Consider the following 19,421-nt stretch of genomic DNA (forward strand, 5'->3'; position numbering starts at 1 on the left):
AGTTGCTTCAATGTAACCTCGCGGTTTACCATTAATAATTACAAAATATCCCACAAAGGAGATGCAAGAATATCCTATTGATGATTAATACCAAAGTGAATATTTTTACTATATATTATTTAAAATTTCTCATATTCCTTTATATTATTTTAAAATGTTAAAAGAATGTTTTTAATTGTTAAAATTACTTTATTAAAATTTTTGGTCAAACATTTACTAAAACTTCTTAATTAATTACATATAATTAAATTTGAGTCACAATCTTGGTTCAAAAAAAAGTTGTCACAGTTTCTTAGACGAGAATTGCTTTGTAAATGAAAAACTCAAATAAGTCTATTTCATTCCTTTAAATATTGTTGCTTATAGATATAAATATTAGATTGAAGATCCGTACAATCCTTTAAGTAGATCAAATAATATACGCATGGCTCTAAATATTGTTGCATATAGATATAAATATGAGATTGAAGATCCATACAATCCTTTAAGTAGATCAAATATGGTAACTTAACAACCCATTAAACTCTGCTTCAAGTCAATACCTCTAATAATAAAAGAGTCTATTGATAATTCATAAATATATAAAAGAGTTTGTGATAAAATTGATATTTGAACAAATGCAATATTTGTTTTTTAATCAATTCTATCCTTCTTTAAAGTTGAAGACTACTAGCTAGAGCCAGTTCAAATGGTTCCAATCCCACACAAGTTCATTATTATCAACTTCCATCTTCAAGTTGTTGTTTGCTGATTCTCCATTGTGATCACCAGAGGAAAAAGACTCCGACGAGCTCGGTCTCTCAGCCGCCATTAATGACGGATTGGGTAACTTCTGATCATCTACAAACTGATCACAAATATCGTTATGCTGAGACGTAGTTGGTCGTAGCTCAGCTGGAATCGAAGCCTCCATTTGTTGCAGTGGCGGTCGTCTATCAAATGCTCTCACTGTCTTTGATTTCTTGTAAATTCGACACAAACTCAACTGCATGCATGTAATAACATTAAGTTTGATCCTTGAACTTTCAATTTATGTTTGATGTTTAAACTTATGATTATATTTGTATAATCTTGTATGACATTATATAATAAGACTATAAACTTTATTTTATGCGTTATGAGTATGTTGTATTAATCATACAATAACATGACATACTAATTTATTTGTCATGTTAATTACTAATTTAAGCATTACTCTCAAAATTAGCTTAATGCATCATGATTAAACAAAACGTATCATATAATTAGTACTAAACAAACATTAAAACGACATAAAATTATAAGTATTTGAAAAAGTATATGAACTACAGTCTCGAAAGGTTTCATTTACATGAACTCTATTAGAAATTCTTAGAAATATAGATATTAAAATAAATAAATCTTTTGAAAGATAGAAATTTTTATATAAATAATATGATTCTAACAACTAACAGTCAAGATTTAAGAAAAAAAAATGATTAAAATACATTTAAAAAAATATTTTGAGTAGTTGTCAAACACTTCAATTTCTTTCCAAATGACTTATTTTATAAATTAAACAATTGAAAATATAATCCAAACACACTGTGAGTATTAGTAAACCCAAATTACAATTACTTAAGTAAAGAAGAAAATGTATGAAAAAAGGAAACTAGGGTTTAAGAGATTTAGACCTTATTATTAGGAAAAGTAGTAGTAGAAGGAAAATGGTGACCAATGAGTTTATATTCATTCATTTTCCATTGAGTTTTGGTTCCCTTGGGAGCTCTTCCATTGTAGAAAACCATAGACCTTTTAACTCCAATGCTTTTATGGTTGTTTGAAGAGTAAACATAGCTTGGTGAGCCAGTTGCTTTCCAATAGCCAGTGGTTGTCACTCTCTTTGGTCTTCCTCCTCTTGCTTCACTTTCTTGCCTTGGTATGAAGAAAAACCATTGCTCTTCATCTCTCTTGCACACCTCCCCAGCAAATTCTACCAAAAGAAAAACATAAAATATATATATATGTATGAATTAGAACACAATAAGATGAAAGAAAAATGATAATGAGAGGGTAAAAAGGTAATTTTACGTGGAAGATCCCAAGGATTGAAGTGATAAATATCCAAAACAGGTATGATTTGATCCACAACTCCATTAAAAGACTCTCTTCCACCTTCAAGCTTATGATACAAATAAAAGGAAACCAACTCTTCTTCTGTTGGGTAAAATCTAAACCCAGGTGGCAAATTATAATCTCCCATTCTTCTTCTCTCAAAAAAATAATATATATTTGTTTTTCTTCAATTTTAAGCAAAAGGAATGAAATGTGAAAATGGGAAAGTTTAGGGAGTTTCTTAAAAAGGGTCGAAATAAAAATGCTTGAAGGCCGGGGGTGATTGCAAATTACGTGCAAAGAAAAAATATAGAAAAATGGGGCAATTGGGAAAATAAGTCAAACAATTCTACTTAAAGATGGAAAGTGTTTACTATTAAAACGTATTAAATGGTTTCTATAAATTTGTGTTGTTGCAATGTGAGTTGGAGTATGGTTGGGGGGAGAAATTATATATATATATATACGTGTTTGGTCGAAAATCTGAAAAAAAAAAAATTTACAAACAAATTATTCAACAAAAAAATCATGTTTGATTTAACAATTGGATTCTAATTTAAACCTTTTTTTAAGAAAATATTCATCTTATTAAAAAGCCACTTGGGCTAAATTTGGTCCCACTCGACATTCAAACTACTAAAATTAGTATTTTTTAATTTAAATGATAAAGAATCAAATTTCTTTGCAAGGTTTTTTTGTTTTCTTAATCATCAAACAATTTCGTCAAAGATCAAATTAATAGTTTATAAACAATCTCATTCAACAACCATCTTTGGGCAAGAATGGGAAGGTGCTAATTTGATTCGTTTGCAAATGGCTAAAATTTTTGCTAAGGGGAGATCAACATTTAAATTCATTGATAGAGCTGTTGCACGAAATTGGCTTGCTGGTATTATATCATGAATTGCTCTCCAACAAAAGAACTTGATTTTTCTTAGTACTATGATCCATTTTGTTGTTGTTGTTTGATGAGGATTCTCTAATTTTAGCTTTCATATAAGCCTTGTAACCACTCTGGACTGTGTACTTACCATTTTTTTCAAAATGCCAAGTCCATTTGTCTTGGATATTCTTGTTGGTTGGGATTCCAATTTCAACATATTCCTTTTGAAAGATGTGATTTAACTTTTCCACTTGCCATTGACCCCTTTCATCCAGGAGATCAGAAACAAGAAAATCTTCATGTATTCCATTCCTGGTAATCAGTTTGAAGGAAGAGCCATGTTGGGAGAATTCTAATGTCTAGAGAGTTCTAATCGAGTATGGACGATCAAGTATATTCAAGCACTGAAATGATATATGATACATGGAAGAGTTCTGAAAATGGACCTACAAACAATTAAAATCGGTGAATAATTGATCACCTTTGTTGTTTGCTTCTCGTAAAAGAGAAGAAAGTCCTTTAATTATTGATAAAAATAGATATAGAGATCAAGGATCTCCTTGCCTCAGGCCTCTACTTAGGGCAATAGATCATTTAGGATTCTCATTTATTAGAATAGAAAAATTAACGAAAGTAATGCAATTCATGATTAGAATTATCCATTGAGGATGAAAGATTCAAAATCCAATTGTCTCATGATATCTTTTAGGAAGGGTCAATCTACTATGTCATATGCTTTGCTAATATCTATTTTGACCGTTGCAAGCTCATTCTTCCCTGATTTCCTATTTTTTTATAAGGTGAAGATATTGATGACCAATGATTATGTTGTCTGTGGTCGCTCTAGAATGAAAGCTGCTTGTTCGTTTTTTGAAACAACCTTATCATAAACTTATTGGTCTAAAGTTCCCCATTGTTCTTGGATTCCTGATTTTAGGGATTAAGACAATGTTGGTTTTATTCCAACCTTGGATACATGCGTTGTTATTAAGGTTATTAAGGCAAACATTTATAGTAATTAGGCATACCACGTCCCAACAATGCTAGAAGAACAGGTCATGGAATCCATTAACCATTATTTGTAAAAATCTGTTTGATCTCATTTTTTGCTTTTCTCATGGCGACTTTCTTGTGGAACCATTTGGTGTTTTGGTCTCTCAACGAAGGCGAAGACAATCTTTTTCAGACCTTTGTTTCCGATAAATTTCTTCCATCTCGAGAAGACCATCAAATTCAAATTCAATGTTGTTGAAATCCACATTTGGGAAATTGATGTAAGCTTCTTACAAAGCACTTATTAACATTTGGTAATGTTATTTCTGACTTTCCTATTGAAATTCTTTCCTGCACAGGAAGATTTTGTTGTAAACAAGGTATTTCCTCATTACAATTATTCCAGAACCCATTTTGTTGTCCAGCATTCCTCAAATCTGAATATATTTATTTTATTTCTCAATTTAAACCATTGTTTTAAATATGCTTCATATTATATTTGTGAGACATAAAACTAGTTGCATCACTATAAAATATTATTAATTGATTTACTAATATTTAAACTTTTTAATATTATACCATTTTTTATTATTTTCATTTTGCAAAATGAGTTGAGATTATAGCATGAATACTTTATAATCATTTAGTATAATTATGTATTTGAAAATTTAAATTGATGTACGTGTTTTGATCAAATAATCCAAAATTCTAAAAATAATTTTAAAAAGTAGAATCCAAATTGTCTAGCAAATAATTTGATGAATCTAAAAGGGATCTTTTTAAATATAAGAAAATTTTAAAAATATTTACACTTTGTAGCAAAAGAATTCCAGAAATACAAACACTTTTGAAATTTTTTGCTATAGTGTAAATATTTTTGGAATTTCAAAAAGTTGTCTTTTCAGAATTTGGCAAGAATTCTACCATTGTACTTAAAAAATATGCAAATTACGAAATGTGAATGATATAGGTTTAACTTTCAAAAATAAAATAGTTACCAAACAAGACTCTAAAAATTCAATGGACTTTTTCTCAAACTTTTTAGAATTCTCATCAATGTGTATATACTACAAAACCCACTAAATTTTACTCATAGACAATTTAAAAAGTAAGAGATAGATAATATGAACATTATTAGTGTGTAATCATGATACACATAAACAACATATGGGTTATAGGAGTATGACACAGAACCTTTAGACACTAAACAAAGGCATCTATATTACAATTTATTCATAATACTTAAAATACACAAAATTTTATGAAATACTTCATTTTTATTAAACTTAGGTAGGAGGACCTAACTTCACACCTCAAAGGAGACCAGACATGTCCATGAGCTCATATTCACATGCAAATTAACAAAAAAAAAATTGACTTGCCATATCTAATATCAAAATGTTTGAAGTGGTCAATTTTAATGTAGGAAAAATCCCTCTTTCCCACTCACCCACATCTTTGGTCTTGTTCCTAGTTAATACCTATTTCATCTATAAAATTTTGAAAGATATACTTTAGTACAAAGTTAAGAGTTAATATTTATTTGGTCCATAAAATTTTAGAAGATATATTTTAGTCTCTCATATTTGTAAATTGATTCTACTTTAATGTATGCGCTAACACAGAATGAATGACATATCAAATTTATTCGACTATTTGGTCAATTGACATAAAATTATAAGTAAAAAATATTTAGAAAAAGAAAAAGATTTAAAATATCTCAAAGTCTCAAACCAATTTTATACCCAAATTCTTTACAATTGTACAAATTTTTAAACAAATTTAACTGAGGTCCCATTCAATAATCATTTTGCTTTTTGTTTTTATCTTTAAAAATCAAGCCTGTTATCTACTCTTTACCAATAGTTTAAAAAACCAAACCACATTTTGACAACTAAAAAAATTGCTTTCAAAAAATTGTTTAACATCTACATTTGACTAAAAATTTAAAAATTCAATTATTATACTTAAGAAAGATGCTAAAAAATGTGGATGTTACAGACCCAAACGAAACCTTAATTATCAACCAAATAACCCACATAATTTTCAACTATACTTTAGAACGACTTTCAATTATGCTTTCACAAAATTAGTCAACACTAAAGAAGAAAATTATTCAAGCAATCCATTTCAATTTGTTCTATCAAGCATGGTCTGAAAATCTATTTTGTTGAGATTTTAAACAATTGATTAGTGTTGTTGAATTTTCTCTCTTTTCAATACTTTTTTCCAATTTTTAAAACCTAAAATTTCTGAACATCACAATTTTCGTAAATTTTTATTCTCTAACGAATTCTTAACAATTAGTTGACACGAGAAAATCCAGTAAGATGACAAGTCGTCAATTTCTATATATACAAACATATGTATGGTATGTACACATGTATATGTATATGTAAATTGTTTTTTATTTATAAATAACAAAGAAATATATATGTAAATAACAAAGTCTAAAATAGTATTGATATCCTAAAATACTTCATGTTCACGAAGAGAGAGAAAAAACAAATTTGAAAAAATGTAAAAACAATTAAAAATGGAGAGGATGTAAAAAATTGAAAGGTCACTATAATATAGGAGTTGAATCACGTAAATTCTCAAGCCTTAAGATAGTACCTCGGTTGGAACTCAAATTATTGGGATCAAGTATCTTTTTTAAGAAAGTATAAGATCCTATCTAAAAATTAATTGATAACAAATTTTAGATAAACTAGTTTAAAGACTAAAACTATTAAAAAATATTTACAAATATTACAAAATATTAGAATATGTCGTATATGTCTATCAAATTGTGATATTTTGATATTATACCATACTTGAGTGCTTTATTATCATTTCAATAACAACTTTTCAAATAAATATTCCATTTCACCCAAATTATTTTGCACCCATTTTAATGCCTAATTTTCACCGCACAAAAGAGGGGGTAAAAATTAAAGAAGCATGTTAGATGAATTAACCCCACCAGATTATGTTTAGATAATATGAATGCCATAGAATGCAAATGCACCTAAGCACTTTCCCTTGAAACAAAACTAAGGAGACGACCAATGTACAAAGATCAACATTAATTACATCCAAAGAAAGGCAAATGGAATACCAGAGGCAAAATGACCTAAAGTACAACTCTTGGACAGTCATTCAAAATCAAACACAAAGAAGATCAACAAGAGTCTCATTTGAAATCGAGTAGCTTTACTTGAATTAGATTAAAATATAACCAGAACTTCATATGCCTCTCCATGCTCGAGACTTCAGACTGCATAGAAAACAGGCAAATGATGATGTGCAATTCAAAAGAACAAAACCCATCTGTTAAAAGCCTTCATTTGAAGTTTTGTTGATTTGTCACATACAATGCTGTTGGAGCCCAACTTAAAGGCAAGGCTTCTACAAGAGCACTATTCGAATCTCCGTTCTTTTAAACAATCATCAGGCTCCATTAACTTCATATTTGAATTCCCAAACAATAGAAGCGATGCCTATTTCATATCATCAATCTAATATGAAAAAATTCTATCAAAATTGAGGTCACAAGACTTATTTTTATTCATATTTTAAATGTTGTCATGACATTTTCTAATAAAAAATAGAGGCATTTCCAAAATCGATTTTGTATCCATCATCAAACATATTTTCACGTTCAAATCAAACAATAGGATGAAAATGGGAAAGAAGCTTTGGCCTCAGAGGTAGTGACAATAATCAATATCATCATCTTTTTATCTGATAATACGTGCTTAAAATGCATCATTGGCCAAATAAAATAAATAATAAATTAAGTGCATCAGAGAGATTCCCATCGACAAATCATCATCCTCTTACAGAGTGCTGATGTCCCTGTCTATTTTATCATCACTTGCACAATACTAAAAATCTTTTCATATAATGAAATTGTTTTTAATTAAAGAAAAACGAATCGAAACATAAGGTGCAAGTAAGTTAAGGTGTGTTTGAAACACGTTTTGAAATTATTTTAATAAATTCTATAGAAAGTGTTTAAATAAAATGAAATTTTTAAAAAACACTTTTGTCCCAACGGGCCATTTAGGCATAACCATTAAAAACAGAACAAAAAACTCATACTTGTGCAAACAACAAAGAACAAATGGACCCTTCATGCGCCTCAGAGTGAATTCTTTTCACAGAAACTAATCTCAGAGTATATTTAACACCATCATAGGCAAAAGGCAATGTAATTACTTCAAGTAAGATGGGAATATCATTTTTATCAAAGATTGTGATGCCAACACTAAATACTTGCGACATCCAATTTAAAAAATCTGCAGTCACAAATTAAAAAAACAAAACAAAATGAATGAAAACATACCGAATTGAATTTCTGGTATTATACAGACGGAGAGTTTATCCTAACCCTTATAACCTAGATGAATAATTTGATGATTATGACTTTCCCTAGATGAACCGTAACAATTCAAATAATCTAACCTAGAATGAGCCTTGGAAAAATTGTCTAACACAACTCGTTCCAAGACATTTGGTAGCTCGCTCTTTTCAACGTCCACATAAAATCATGAACGCTAACCATTTCAATTGAAAAATCATTGCATAAGAGGTTAAAATAACGAACTAAATAGTGTTAAAACTCCAGCAAGTCAGACAATTGAAAATGCCTCAAAAGGATGAGTTCAGGAAGGACTAATCCTTTCACACATCTAATTGAATCATCATCCTTACCATGAATTAATATTCATATTGTCAGAAGCTTGAAACAGAAAACAACGATAACAAGAACAAACCAAAGTACAAATATCACAAAAAAAGGAATACGAAATGTAACCCACCGTAGAGTGAGACATAGACAACATCCATTCGGATCTGAAACTCAAAGTACCTGAAAGTAAACCAACGAAAGAGCAGAAAAGCCAGTCGTTGGAATTTCAGATAACTAGTAGTAGGAGATCCAAAGGCGGAGAACAAATGCCTCAGGAACAAAGTCAAGTGGGAAACGGAGAGAAATCCAGAAGGAAAACCCTAACGGAATTCTCCGAAAAGAGTATTCGCTGTAGCGCAGCTATGACTCGAAACGCTTCCATTTCACACTGAGGAAGGCGATCTTAAGGGCCGCGCAAAGAAATTCTCCATGAAAACGCAGCAAAGACAAATGCAGAATGAAAATACAACAACGAAGAACAAACCCTAACAGATGAAGTAGAAATGAGGGCTGTGCGAAACAGAGAAACCCTAGAAATGTGTCATGCAAGTAGATGGGAGCCGGTTTTATAGCTGTTAAAAAGTCGCGCCTCTCTTTATTGGGCCTATGATCATGAACAATATTAATGGGCCTTGCTAACCCATTTTTGGGCCTTCTCATAGTTCAATATCAATACAACGAGAGTATTTGACATTTTTCAAAATAATGATAAGATACCGAAAAATAGAGATATCATTAAAATAATGTCATTTAATAAATAATGATAAAAATAGGGTTTAGTGCAAAATAATGACGAAAATAGGGTTAAAGAATCGTAGACCCAGTATATTAAAGGAATCGTGGACTTGATATATGATTTAGACAAAATTGTATACCCATTATCCCATATAGAAATAGATCGACATTCGGAGTTTTGGTTGAGGAAGATAATAGTTATCTTAAAGCTACCATCATCAATCTCTCAATAGAATCCGGTATGTTAAATATTCTTGTCAATTTGACATGATTAATCCTAGGGTTAATTTATTCAATATAGATTTAAAGTAATTTTACTAACATGTTAGACCTGGAGAGTTATAGTTGATTTTTTTTTTTTTTTTGGGTTATATATTCATAGTAATGGTTCTGATGCCAGGTATTATTCTTAGTTTGAATAAAAATATTGTTGCATAATCTAAGCTCGTGTATTGAATTAAAGAATGAGCATGTTGGAGTGGACATATGCTTACTCCATATTAGAAATCATGATTTAGCATTGCATGATGGAGGGATTTGATTTGTTGGAAAGTTGTCTTTGTTATTTGTTGTTAGCATGCATTAAAAGATACAAAAGTTGATATCATATATGTGTATATTTGGTATCATATTCGTTATAATTTATGTGTTGAGGGATAATTGGTTTGGCACAAATGAGACAAACACTCGATATTGGTTTCCAAAGCTGAAAGAATGTATCTTAACTCTCTCTCTTGATTTTAGTTATGGTTTGACGTTGAGTTTTCAAAGTCTGAAACAAAGTGTGCAATGATGGAGATTTTATTATAGAGTTATTTATAATCAACAGGACTTTTAACTTCCACCCTTTTCGTTTCTATTTAGGTCTCATGGTATTTTTAACTCTCATTTCTATCTCTCTTCTTTTATAATATTTTTCTCACGTTCTTTCTTTAGATGCATGAGGTAGAAATAAAAATTCATAACTACATTGACAATAAAACGAGGAACTTGGTTTTTCATGACATGAAATACCAACTAAATTCCACTAATCATCTTGTATTAAGTAAATGAACAAAACATGACAAGACATAGTAACTCTTTAAAAGTCAGAATCTACAATGCTAGTGATGAACTTATCACTACAGGTCTTTTATCATCGGCAATGATCAAGTTTATTATATTAAATGGACATGGATTTAAGACCAATGAGGCATTTGATGGAGAAACACCAAATAGAGCATTTTGGAGTGAAGATGATTTTGTAAAACATTTGGTATCGGGATGGTATAAGAAAGTATTAATAATTGGCAACCAAATAAAAATGTGTTTAAAGAATGGGGTGTTGTATCAAATATTTGGTTGAGACCACTTATATTAGTTAGACGTGGAGAGTTATATATTGGGGTCTTGCCACTTAGCCCATTAGGACGACGACACTGCAAGCTATAAAATATAGATAATAAGCGAAACAATAAATGGAAGGGGCTTCTACATAAAAAGACCTTAAAATGAGGTTCATATTACATTAATGTCTATAGCATTCCTTTTAAAAACCAAAAAAAAACAAAAAAACCAAAAAAAAAAAAAAAAAAGGGCTTATTTGTCCTAGATTTTACACAAATGTAATAGGCTATTTACAAATAAACCATTCCACTATCACACACACCTATCAAAAAAACGGTTCAACTGCCATTAATGATTTTATTTTCTTTTTCAAAATGTTCCTATTTCCAATGAAAGTTCTCCCCCAAGTCTTATCACTTTCTCCTCCACCTCCTTTATGCTATCAAGCATCGAGTATGCCATCAAGTATGAGCATCAAGTATGTCATTGAGTATTGAGTATGGTATTGTACATCGAGTATGCCATCGTGCAAATATCATCGTGCATCAAGTATGTCATCGAGCATGAGCATCAAGTATATCATCGTGCATCGAGTATGGGGCAATGACTGAAAAAACAATTTTTGTTGCTCGACCTTCTTCACTTCTTTCTTAAATTACAACCTAATTGCAACTTTAGTGACTCCAATCGAATTACAGACACTTAATCACACATTAAGACCCATCAATCAAGAGCCAATTACAAGAATTACAACATAATTGAAGAGAAGTCAATGCCAAAACTTATAAAAACTATATCAATTCACAATTTTCATACAACTTATGAAAAACACTCACAAAGCCAAAATTAACTCGAATTGAATGCTTAAATGATGCTTTGATACCAATTGTTGGATTAAGAAACATGTAGTAGAAGAAAACGGGATCATTAAACATTCTAATTCCTTAATTTTGACATCAAAATAAGCATGTTCATAGGGTATTAAGAAGGTTTCAACACATACCTTGGAAGATCCTCTTCAAATACGAATTTGAGCTGCAATCTTCTCCAATTGAAGTCGTGGACCACCAATAGATCTTTTCTACTATTCTCAACCTTGAATTTGAGTGGTGGAACTCACAATTGTACTGAATTTGTGAAGGAATTGGTGTGGATTTAAAGAGAGGGGAAAACAATTTATGCAGAAACTAGTTTTCAGCAGTCTCTCCTCTTCAATCTCAAAATAAGTTTTATCATTCCCTTTCATGCAGGCACTCAAGAGACCAACTCATGCCCCTTCAAAATGCATGGAATTAATGGGTAAGGTGTGTTAATTTAGGAGAAATACCTCCTCACTTCACCAAAAAATAGAAAAATTCACTACAAGTTCAAAATTCCAATTTCCATTTTCAATCTTTAATTTTAATTAATCAAAAAAAGTTAAAATCAAAACTAATATTTCAATTTCTGAAATTGAAATAAAAATGAAAGTTAATTTTGATTTTTAATTAATTAAATAGTAATTTAATATCAAATATTGTATTAATCAAACACCTAATTTTAAACATGAATCATATTCATGTAATTAATATTTAAATCAATATTTAAATATTATATACTTTCCAAATTGGTCTAATTTCACTAAATTAAACGTTAATTAATTATATTAAATATAATTATACAAACCCTAATTTGAATGTGAACTATTCAAATTCAAACCGTAAATTCAATTTGAACACTTCAAATTGATATCATTTCAAATTCACTCAATTTACTAATTCAAGATGTTCATGTTTTACGAGCTAGTAGAGGGACCTTATGAACCTACAGATCATGAGCTCCAACGATTTGAGATTAATTGGCTAAAACTCTTTAGACTGAATTAATCAATATTCGTTAACTATCGAGTCACACCACTATAGCTCGATAGTTGCACTCTTTTCACTACATATATATTTGTGTCCACTTAATTTAACCATAATTAGTAAGTCAACCATTCACATGTTGTTCGTAATAACGGCTGAGTCAAATGTTGTTTAACCCCCGAAATTACGTCTTGCTCCTTAAGTTCCACTGATCCTCTATGAACAATTGATTTGTGATCCAATCACTAAATTGGATCCCTCAGGTCAATGAGAGGGCGACCCATTGTTCAAGACTTGGATTCAGCACTTAAAAAAACAACCTTCCTCCTATCCTTAAATCGGATAGGCGTGAATTTCATATTACACCCTATGTCCCCATTTATCTACCTGGTCTTACCCTTGAAATAGGAGGCTTATTGAGCCGGCGTTGTTAAACCAACCCTTACCTATGCAAATCTAAGGATAACCCAAAATAAACATGACTTCATGGTTAGCTTAGGATTTAGATCGAGTTACCTAGGTCATCTAACCGAAATAGTTAGTCTTAAGCAGTAAACAACGTTATAAAGTAAGAGTGACTTATTTATTGGTCCGATCTTATGTAAGCTCATTGCACAGGATGCCCCCACTCCTTATGTCAATATATGAACGAATCAGTACAGAATTGGCTGCATTCAGTAGTATTACCAGAATAAGACACTCAATCTTATTCGTATACTATAGATCATTTTGACTATTTACTCGAACTTGATCCACTTTTATGTCTCTACATAAATTTTAAGTATTCATATAATAGTCATGGATCTTAGTTTATTGGATGTAGTATTTACAAGTGCAATTTACAAATTCAATAACAACTTTATTGAAGAAATGTTGAATAACATCTTTACTGATAATTGAAAATGTTTAACTCTACAAACTACGAGTTTTAGGACATACAACCCGACAAATATAACACTATATTAAATATGATGCATGAATATGTTTATCCTAAGGTTGGATTTTAAACAATATGACACACATTATGCAATATATGATCATTTAATCATACATCACATGCATTAAATTAAATTAAACAGTGAAGTAAATCGAATTTGACATCCTTAAAAATCAATCGAATTAATATACCATCCTTAAAAATCAATCGAATTAATATACTCATATTATATTAATTCAATTAATAAAAATAAAATTACATTAATTTCCAAAAAATACAATTAAAACTTGAAAACTGTTCCCGTCAGGTCTTGAACCCACAATCACAACCGCTTTAGAATACTCATGTAAGACTCGGAGCACTGCAATGTTACAGCCCTTTGTCATAGCACATGCCTGTGTTGCTACGCTCGCGCTAATGCTTTCTATGCCAACCTTGTGGGCTGCGCTTCAACACATAATGCTCCTCTGCATTTGATCTTTGTTTGCTTGCTCCATAATTGGTTTTCTCCTTTAGAAAAGCTTACCAAGACTTTAGAACTGGACTTATAGGCTCGATTGTTGAATTAAATGTCCAAAAACAACGGTCCCTTATATGAACAATTCAAATAAAAGACAGTAATCTACAGTGCTAAACCCGAAAATATATATTTTGCAAACTCACATCCATAATGTAGAAAAGCACTCACCTATTCTCTAATTTTTTTTTTTTTTTTTTTTTGGAAATGAAAAATAGGGGCACGAGCTGGCCTTGATATCAATTGAAGGAATTAAATTCTATAGCGGAAGCGCATGAACGCATGTGCTAGTGCAATTCATTTTTGAAACAGTGAAAAACAGAGAAAACACATACATGGTAAACATATTTAATTACAACATGCTTTCTTTACAGGGATGAGAAGATCTTACACTTGAAGACTTTCTTCTAGGTATTTTCTCTCCGCGTCACGAACTTCTCCTCCGTTCTCGTAATTCCTTCCAAGAACATGAACAATCATGAACTCCCAGTGAGACACTACCACTTAATTTTCTTGCTATTTTCAGTATAAACATCAAAAATAATGATGGGATCTTTATTTGAAATGGAAGGCTTTTGTGGGAGATAGAGTTCTTGAATGAGAAAGAAGAGAGAGAAAAAACTTGCAAAGAGAACTTTTCTACTCTTAAGGAACCATTCCCTAAAACAAAAACTCATTCCTTCTTTTTTCTTTATGTGAGAGAGGATGAGGTGGTTTGGAGGAGAAGTTATAACTCCCCTCCTCCATCTCCAACTAACTCCCAATAGGAGTTACTTAATATTATTTAATATATATTCAATCAAATTTAATATATGTAATTAATATTAATTAATTAATAATTAATAAATCAATAAATTAAATATCACATATTTAATTAATCATATTCAAATAATATTCTCTCACGTAACTTATAGATTAATATGAGTCCTATACATGGTAATTTTAACCTATAGTTTAATTACTATTTGAATCTTATTCAAATATTATTTTTCACATAAAGTATAATTTTGAATCTCATTAAAAATTAACTTTATATTATAATGTATATGGATACAATTAATTTCCTTATTTAATTTGAACAATTGAAATTAATCATAAATTATTCAATTCTTATTCTATCCTTAGTGAGTTAACAAAAGAACCTAATGGACCTACAGATTATATTATAATGTATATGGATACAATTAATTTCTTTATTTAATTTGAACAATTGAAATTAATCATAAATTATTCAATTCTTATTCTATCCTTAGTGAGTTAACAAAAGAACCTAATGGACCTACAGATTATAAGCTTCAATAACACGAGATTAATTAATAACTTTTTAATTAAATTAATCAACATTCATTAGTTGCAGGTCACTCCACTAAAGACCAGCAGTTACACTCGCACTATAGATATGTTTTTGTGTCCACGGATATAACCAATCAATAGTAAGTCGATCCTTCACGAATCGCTCATAATTATAATTATGTCAACTTACCGTTTTATTCTTGTAATTATATCTAATTCCCTAAGTATGACTGATCTCTCTAATGAACAAACAATTTATAATCAAAGTATAAACTAATCCCTCTCGGGCCAGTGAGAGGATGGGACATCATTGTGTTGGTTTATAGAAACATGCAACGGAAGGAAAACAAGATCATTAAGCATTATAATTCTTCAATTTTGACAAACATGTCTATAGGGTATTAAGAGGGTTTCAACACATATCTTTGAAGATCCTCTTTAGACACGAATTTGAGCTGCAATCTTCTCTAATTGATGTCGTGGACCATCACTAGAGCTCCCCCACTATTCTCTAGGAGTCTTAGATTGAGTTGTGAGACTCAAAACAAGCTTGAACTCAAAGAAATTGGAGGAGAAGTTTTTTGGTTTTTCAGCTTGTTGAAGAACAACTTCTTCAACTTTAAAAAAAACCTAGAAATTCAACAGTTGCATGTCATCTTCAAGTGAATCCCTTTTTGTATTTTAAACCATCAACCCATGCTTTGAAGTCTTTATCCCATGAAAACACCACTAACTTGATGGAATTAGTGGATTATGGTGATTAAGGTGCTTTTAAGTTGAGTGGAAAAATCCCACTATGTGGGTTTTTCCAAATTTCCAATTTTGAATTTTGAATTTCAATTTCAAAATCAAAATCAATTTTCAATTTTAATTCCTCAATTAAAATTGAAATTGTATCGATTTTACAAAAATTAATTAAACAATTAATTTTTCTAATAAAATTAAAATTAATAATCAATTACACAATTTAATCAATTCTGTTAATTAAATATCAAATATTAAATTAATTTATCACCAAATCTATCACTATGAATCTCCATTCATAAAATTAATATTTAAATCATATTTATATGTTAATCGATTCTCCAATTACGTTTAATTCCAAAATTAAACGTGTAATTATATCACATATAATTACTAATTCCCTTAATTTGAATTTGAACGTTTCAAATCAACTTATCACGCTATTGTAAGGCTAATCTGTTTTTGAGCTAGTATGAGACCTAATGGACCTACAGATCATGGGTTCCAACGATTCGAGATTAATTGGCTAAACTTTTTATACGGAATAAACCCCATTCATTAACTACCAGGTTACACCTTCACTATAGATATATTGTGTCCATTTGATATAACCATGATTAGTAAGTTAACCCTTCACAGGTTGTATGTAATAACGGCTGGGTCAAATGACTGTTTTACCCCCGAGGTTACCTCTTGTTCCTTAAGTTTCACTGATCCTTCTCTAATGAACAATTTGTTTGTGATCCAATCAATAAACAGAATCCCTCTCGGATCAATGAGAGGGTGGGACCCCTTGTTCAATATCTGAAATCAACACTTAAGGGAACAACCTCTCTACTATCCCTGAAAGCAAGTAGGAGCGAATTCCATCTTGCACCCTATGGGAGACTTATTGAACAGTGATGTTGGACTACTCTCACCTATGCAGATTAAAGGATAATCCTGAATAAACAAGAGTTCATAGTTAGCTCAGGATTAAGGTTAAGTTACCTGGGTCATCGCTATGAAATAGTCAATCTTAACAGTAAACAACTTATAAAGCAAGAGTGACTTATTTCTTGGTTCGATCTTATGTAAACTCATTACACAGGACGCCTCACTCGTCATGTCACCACATAAATGAATCAAGATCACTTCGTTTTTAGCACTTTACAACTTCTTGTAACAACTACAAAGTGGGCCACATCCGATAGTGTTACCAAACTAAGGCACCTGACCTTATTCGTATACTATAGATCATTTTGACTATTTACTCGAACCTAATCCACTTTTATGTCTCCACATAAAGTGCAAGTACTCATATAATAATCATGGATCTTTTTAGTTTATTGGATTTGTTTCTAAAATGAAATAAGCAATTCATAAATTCAATGACAACTTTATTGAATCAAACTTCAATAATAACTTTATTGAATTTCAGAATAAGTTTATTGTTTATAAAATACGAGTTTTAGGACATAAAATCCAGCACATTATTCGCGATCTGGTTTTATATATACTCTTTGTATAGGATAACTTCACTCGCATGTCTCCACATAAACAATTAGGATCAACTCGTTTGTAACACTTTACAACTCTTGTAACAATTACAAAGTTAGCCATATTCGTAGTGTTACCAAGATAAAACATCCAACCTTATCTATATACTACAAACCATTTAGGTTATTACTTAAACATGATCCACCTGTATGTCGATCATATACATGTTTAAGTTACGTAAAATGACATCGAATCTTTGTTTATTGGATTGAGTTAATGCAATCTAAATGTTGAATAAAATAACTAAATAATTCAAATACAAATTACAAACTACGAGAACCACGAGATTTAGGACACCAACCCCAATAATATGTGCATTATTACTCTAAATCCCACAAAACATACATCTAAAATATGTCACAATGAAATTAGAGGTAAGTATTAAAACTCTTTTTGTTGTAAGATAAGCGTAAAATAGATAATTAGAAGATAAGACCTATAAAAACACTAAGGGGACATTTGGAACACTAAGTTGGTTATAATATAGTTATAATAATCTATAGGCTATAATAGTTTGTGATTTGGGTGTATGTCAACTATTTTAGTATGAGTTATAATAGTATGTGTTTGGATGCAAATAATTTTATTTTGGGTGAGAAGTAGTAAACATTATAACAAAGAGGAAAAAAGAGGATGTGTAGAAAATAGTAAACATTGTAAAAGATAGTAAACACGGATAGAGATTTGAAATGGTGATTAATCATATGTTATAAATGATTATATACACAATTATGATATTTGGAGCACCAAATATGGGTGTGCTATTATAGCAATATCCCACTCCACTAACAAGGTTGGGGGGCGGCGAACACACCCTAAAATATTCTTTGTTTGTTCTCACTCTCAATCCCACAAAATATGCATCTAAATGTGTGATAATGAAATCAAAGGCAAGAGTTGATAATCTTTTTGCTAGAGGATATAGGCAAGGTAAGTCCGAGATAAATAGAAGAACACCTTTCTTTAGTTCAATTGAGGGTAAGAGATTCGAATCACAAACCTTGTGATTACTACACACTTATATGACAATTGAGCTTAGGACCTCCTTCAACACTTTTCTTATTCCTCAACTTTTTCCTACAAATTTGCATTAACTCATATTTTAACCCATTTATCGTACTAACCACACTACTAAACATACTTAAGTAGAGAAAATAAAGCTTGGGGTTTACAACCTATATCCTAGACTTTGTTTAAGGAAAAAAAAATGTAGTTTCAACGTATCAGTATCCTAGTTTTCTAGAAATTGACATATCATCGTATCCTATTGTATATGTATCCTATATCTGTATTCGTGTTTGTGCTTTAGTTCAAACTTAACTGCACATCTGGGCCTATACCTTAACCCTATCACTATATCAAACTTGTCACAACCAAAAGAGACCTTCTTCCCCAACAACTTAAAGCTAATAATGCCTTATCTATCCTCCCATGCCTCTCTTAAGAGAATATAATGGCATATAGGCTTATTAAAAATTAACTTAACATCCAAAAAATGACTAAAAACGGTTTGTCTAAACATGTACAACTACCTAAGTGTTGACTTCTTCTTAATATTTGAGATGGTTTTTGCTAAATAATAATAAGTCAAATTTGTTGAGAAATAGTCAGAAGTGTGAATTTTAGTTACCAATGTCATATGCCAAACAAACCACAAACCACAAACCACAAGCAATTACAACAAACAACAACAAAACAGAAGCATTTTTATGAAAAATGCCTTCCATAAAAACTCGGGGTTAGGCCGAGATCGTGCCTTATTCATGAAGAACTCGGGACATATACACTGGTGTGCCACGAGATTAGGGTTTTTGTTGCATTATGCATAAAATCTTCGGGCATTCTCGGGCCACATATACCCC

At 30.7% G+C, this 19,421-nt stretch overlaps 1 protein-coding gene, 1 long non-coding RNA gene and 3 other non-coding genes across 5 annotated transcripts; all 5 read right to left on the reverse strand.

The window, feature by feature from the left end:
• Positions 1 to 399: 399 nt before the first annotated feature.
• On the reverse strand, positions 400 to 2,397 carry LOC120074444 (NAC domain-containing protein 90-like). Its single transcript, XM_039027566.2, has 3 exons — positions 2,050 to 2,397; positions 1,653 to 1,951; positions 400 to 985 (listed from the first exon to the last, which is right to left on the reverse strand). The coding sequence occupies exons 1-3, from the start codon at positions 2,219 to 2,221 to the stop codon at positions 674 to 676; spliced, it is 783 nt and encodes a 260-aa protein (XP_038883494.2). The 5' UTR covers positions 2,222 to 2,397; the 3' UTR covers positions 400 to 673.
• A 4,503-nt stretch (positions 2,398 to 6,900) lies between these two features.
• On the reverse strand, positions 6,901 to 9,162 carry LOC120074225 (uncharacterized). The gene is made up of 2 exons (XR_005480924.2): positions 7,306 to 9,162; positions 6,901 to 7,208 (listed from the first exon to the last, which is right to left on the reverse strand). It is a non-coding gene; the product is annotated as an uncharacterized LOC120074225 (long non-coding RNA).
• On the reverse strand, positions 7,731 to 7,815 carry LOC120074820 (small nucleolar RNA R44/J54/Z268 family). Its single transcript, XR_005481101.1, has one exon. It is a non-coding gene; the product is annotated as a small nucleolar RNA R44/J54/Z268 family (small nucleolar RNA).
• On the reverse strand, positions 8,068 to 8,139 carry LOC120074819 (small nucleolar RNA Z267). Its single transcript, XR_005481100.1, has one exon. It is a non-coding gene; the product is annotated as a small nucleolar RNA Z267 (small nucleolar RNA).
• On the reverse strand, positions 8,557 to 8,652 carry LOC120074818 (small nucleolar RNA Z266). Its single transcript, XR_005481099.1, has one exon. It is a non-coding gene; the product is annotated as a small nucleolar RNA Z266 (small nucleolar RNA).
• Positions 9,163 to 19,421: the final 10,259 nt, after the last annotated feature.

The sequence above is a fragment of the Benincasa hispida genome, chromosome 3, assembly GCF_027475165.1.
Source record: "Benincasa hispida cultivar pf3 chromosome 3, pf3_genome.v1.1, whole genome shotgun sequence".
Lineage (NCBI taxonomy): Eukaryota > Viridiplantae > Streptophyta > Magnoliopsida > Cucurbitales > Cucurbitaceae > Benincasa > Benincasa hispida.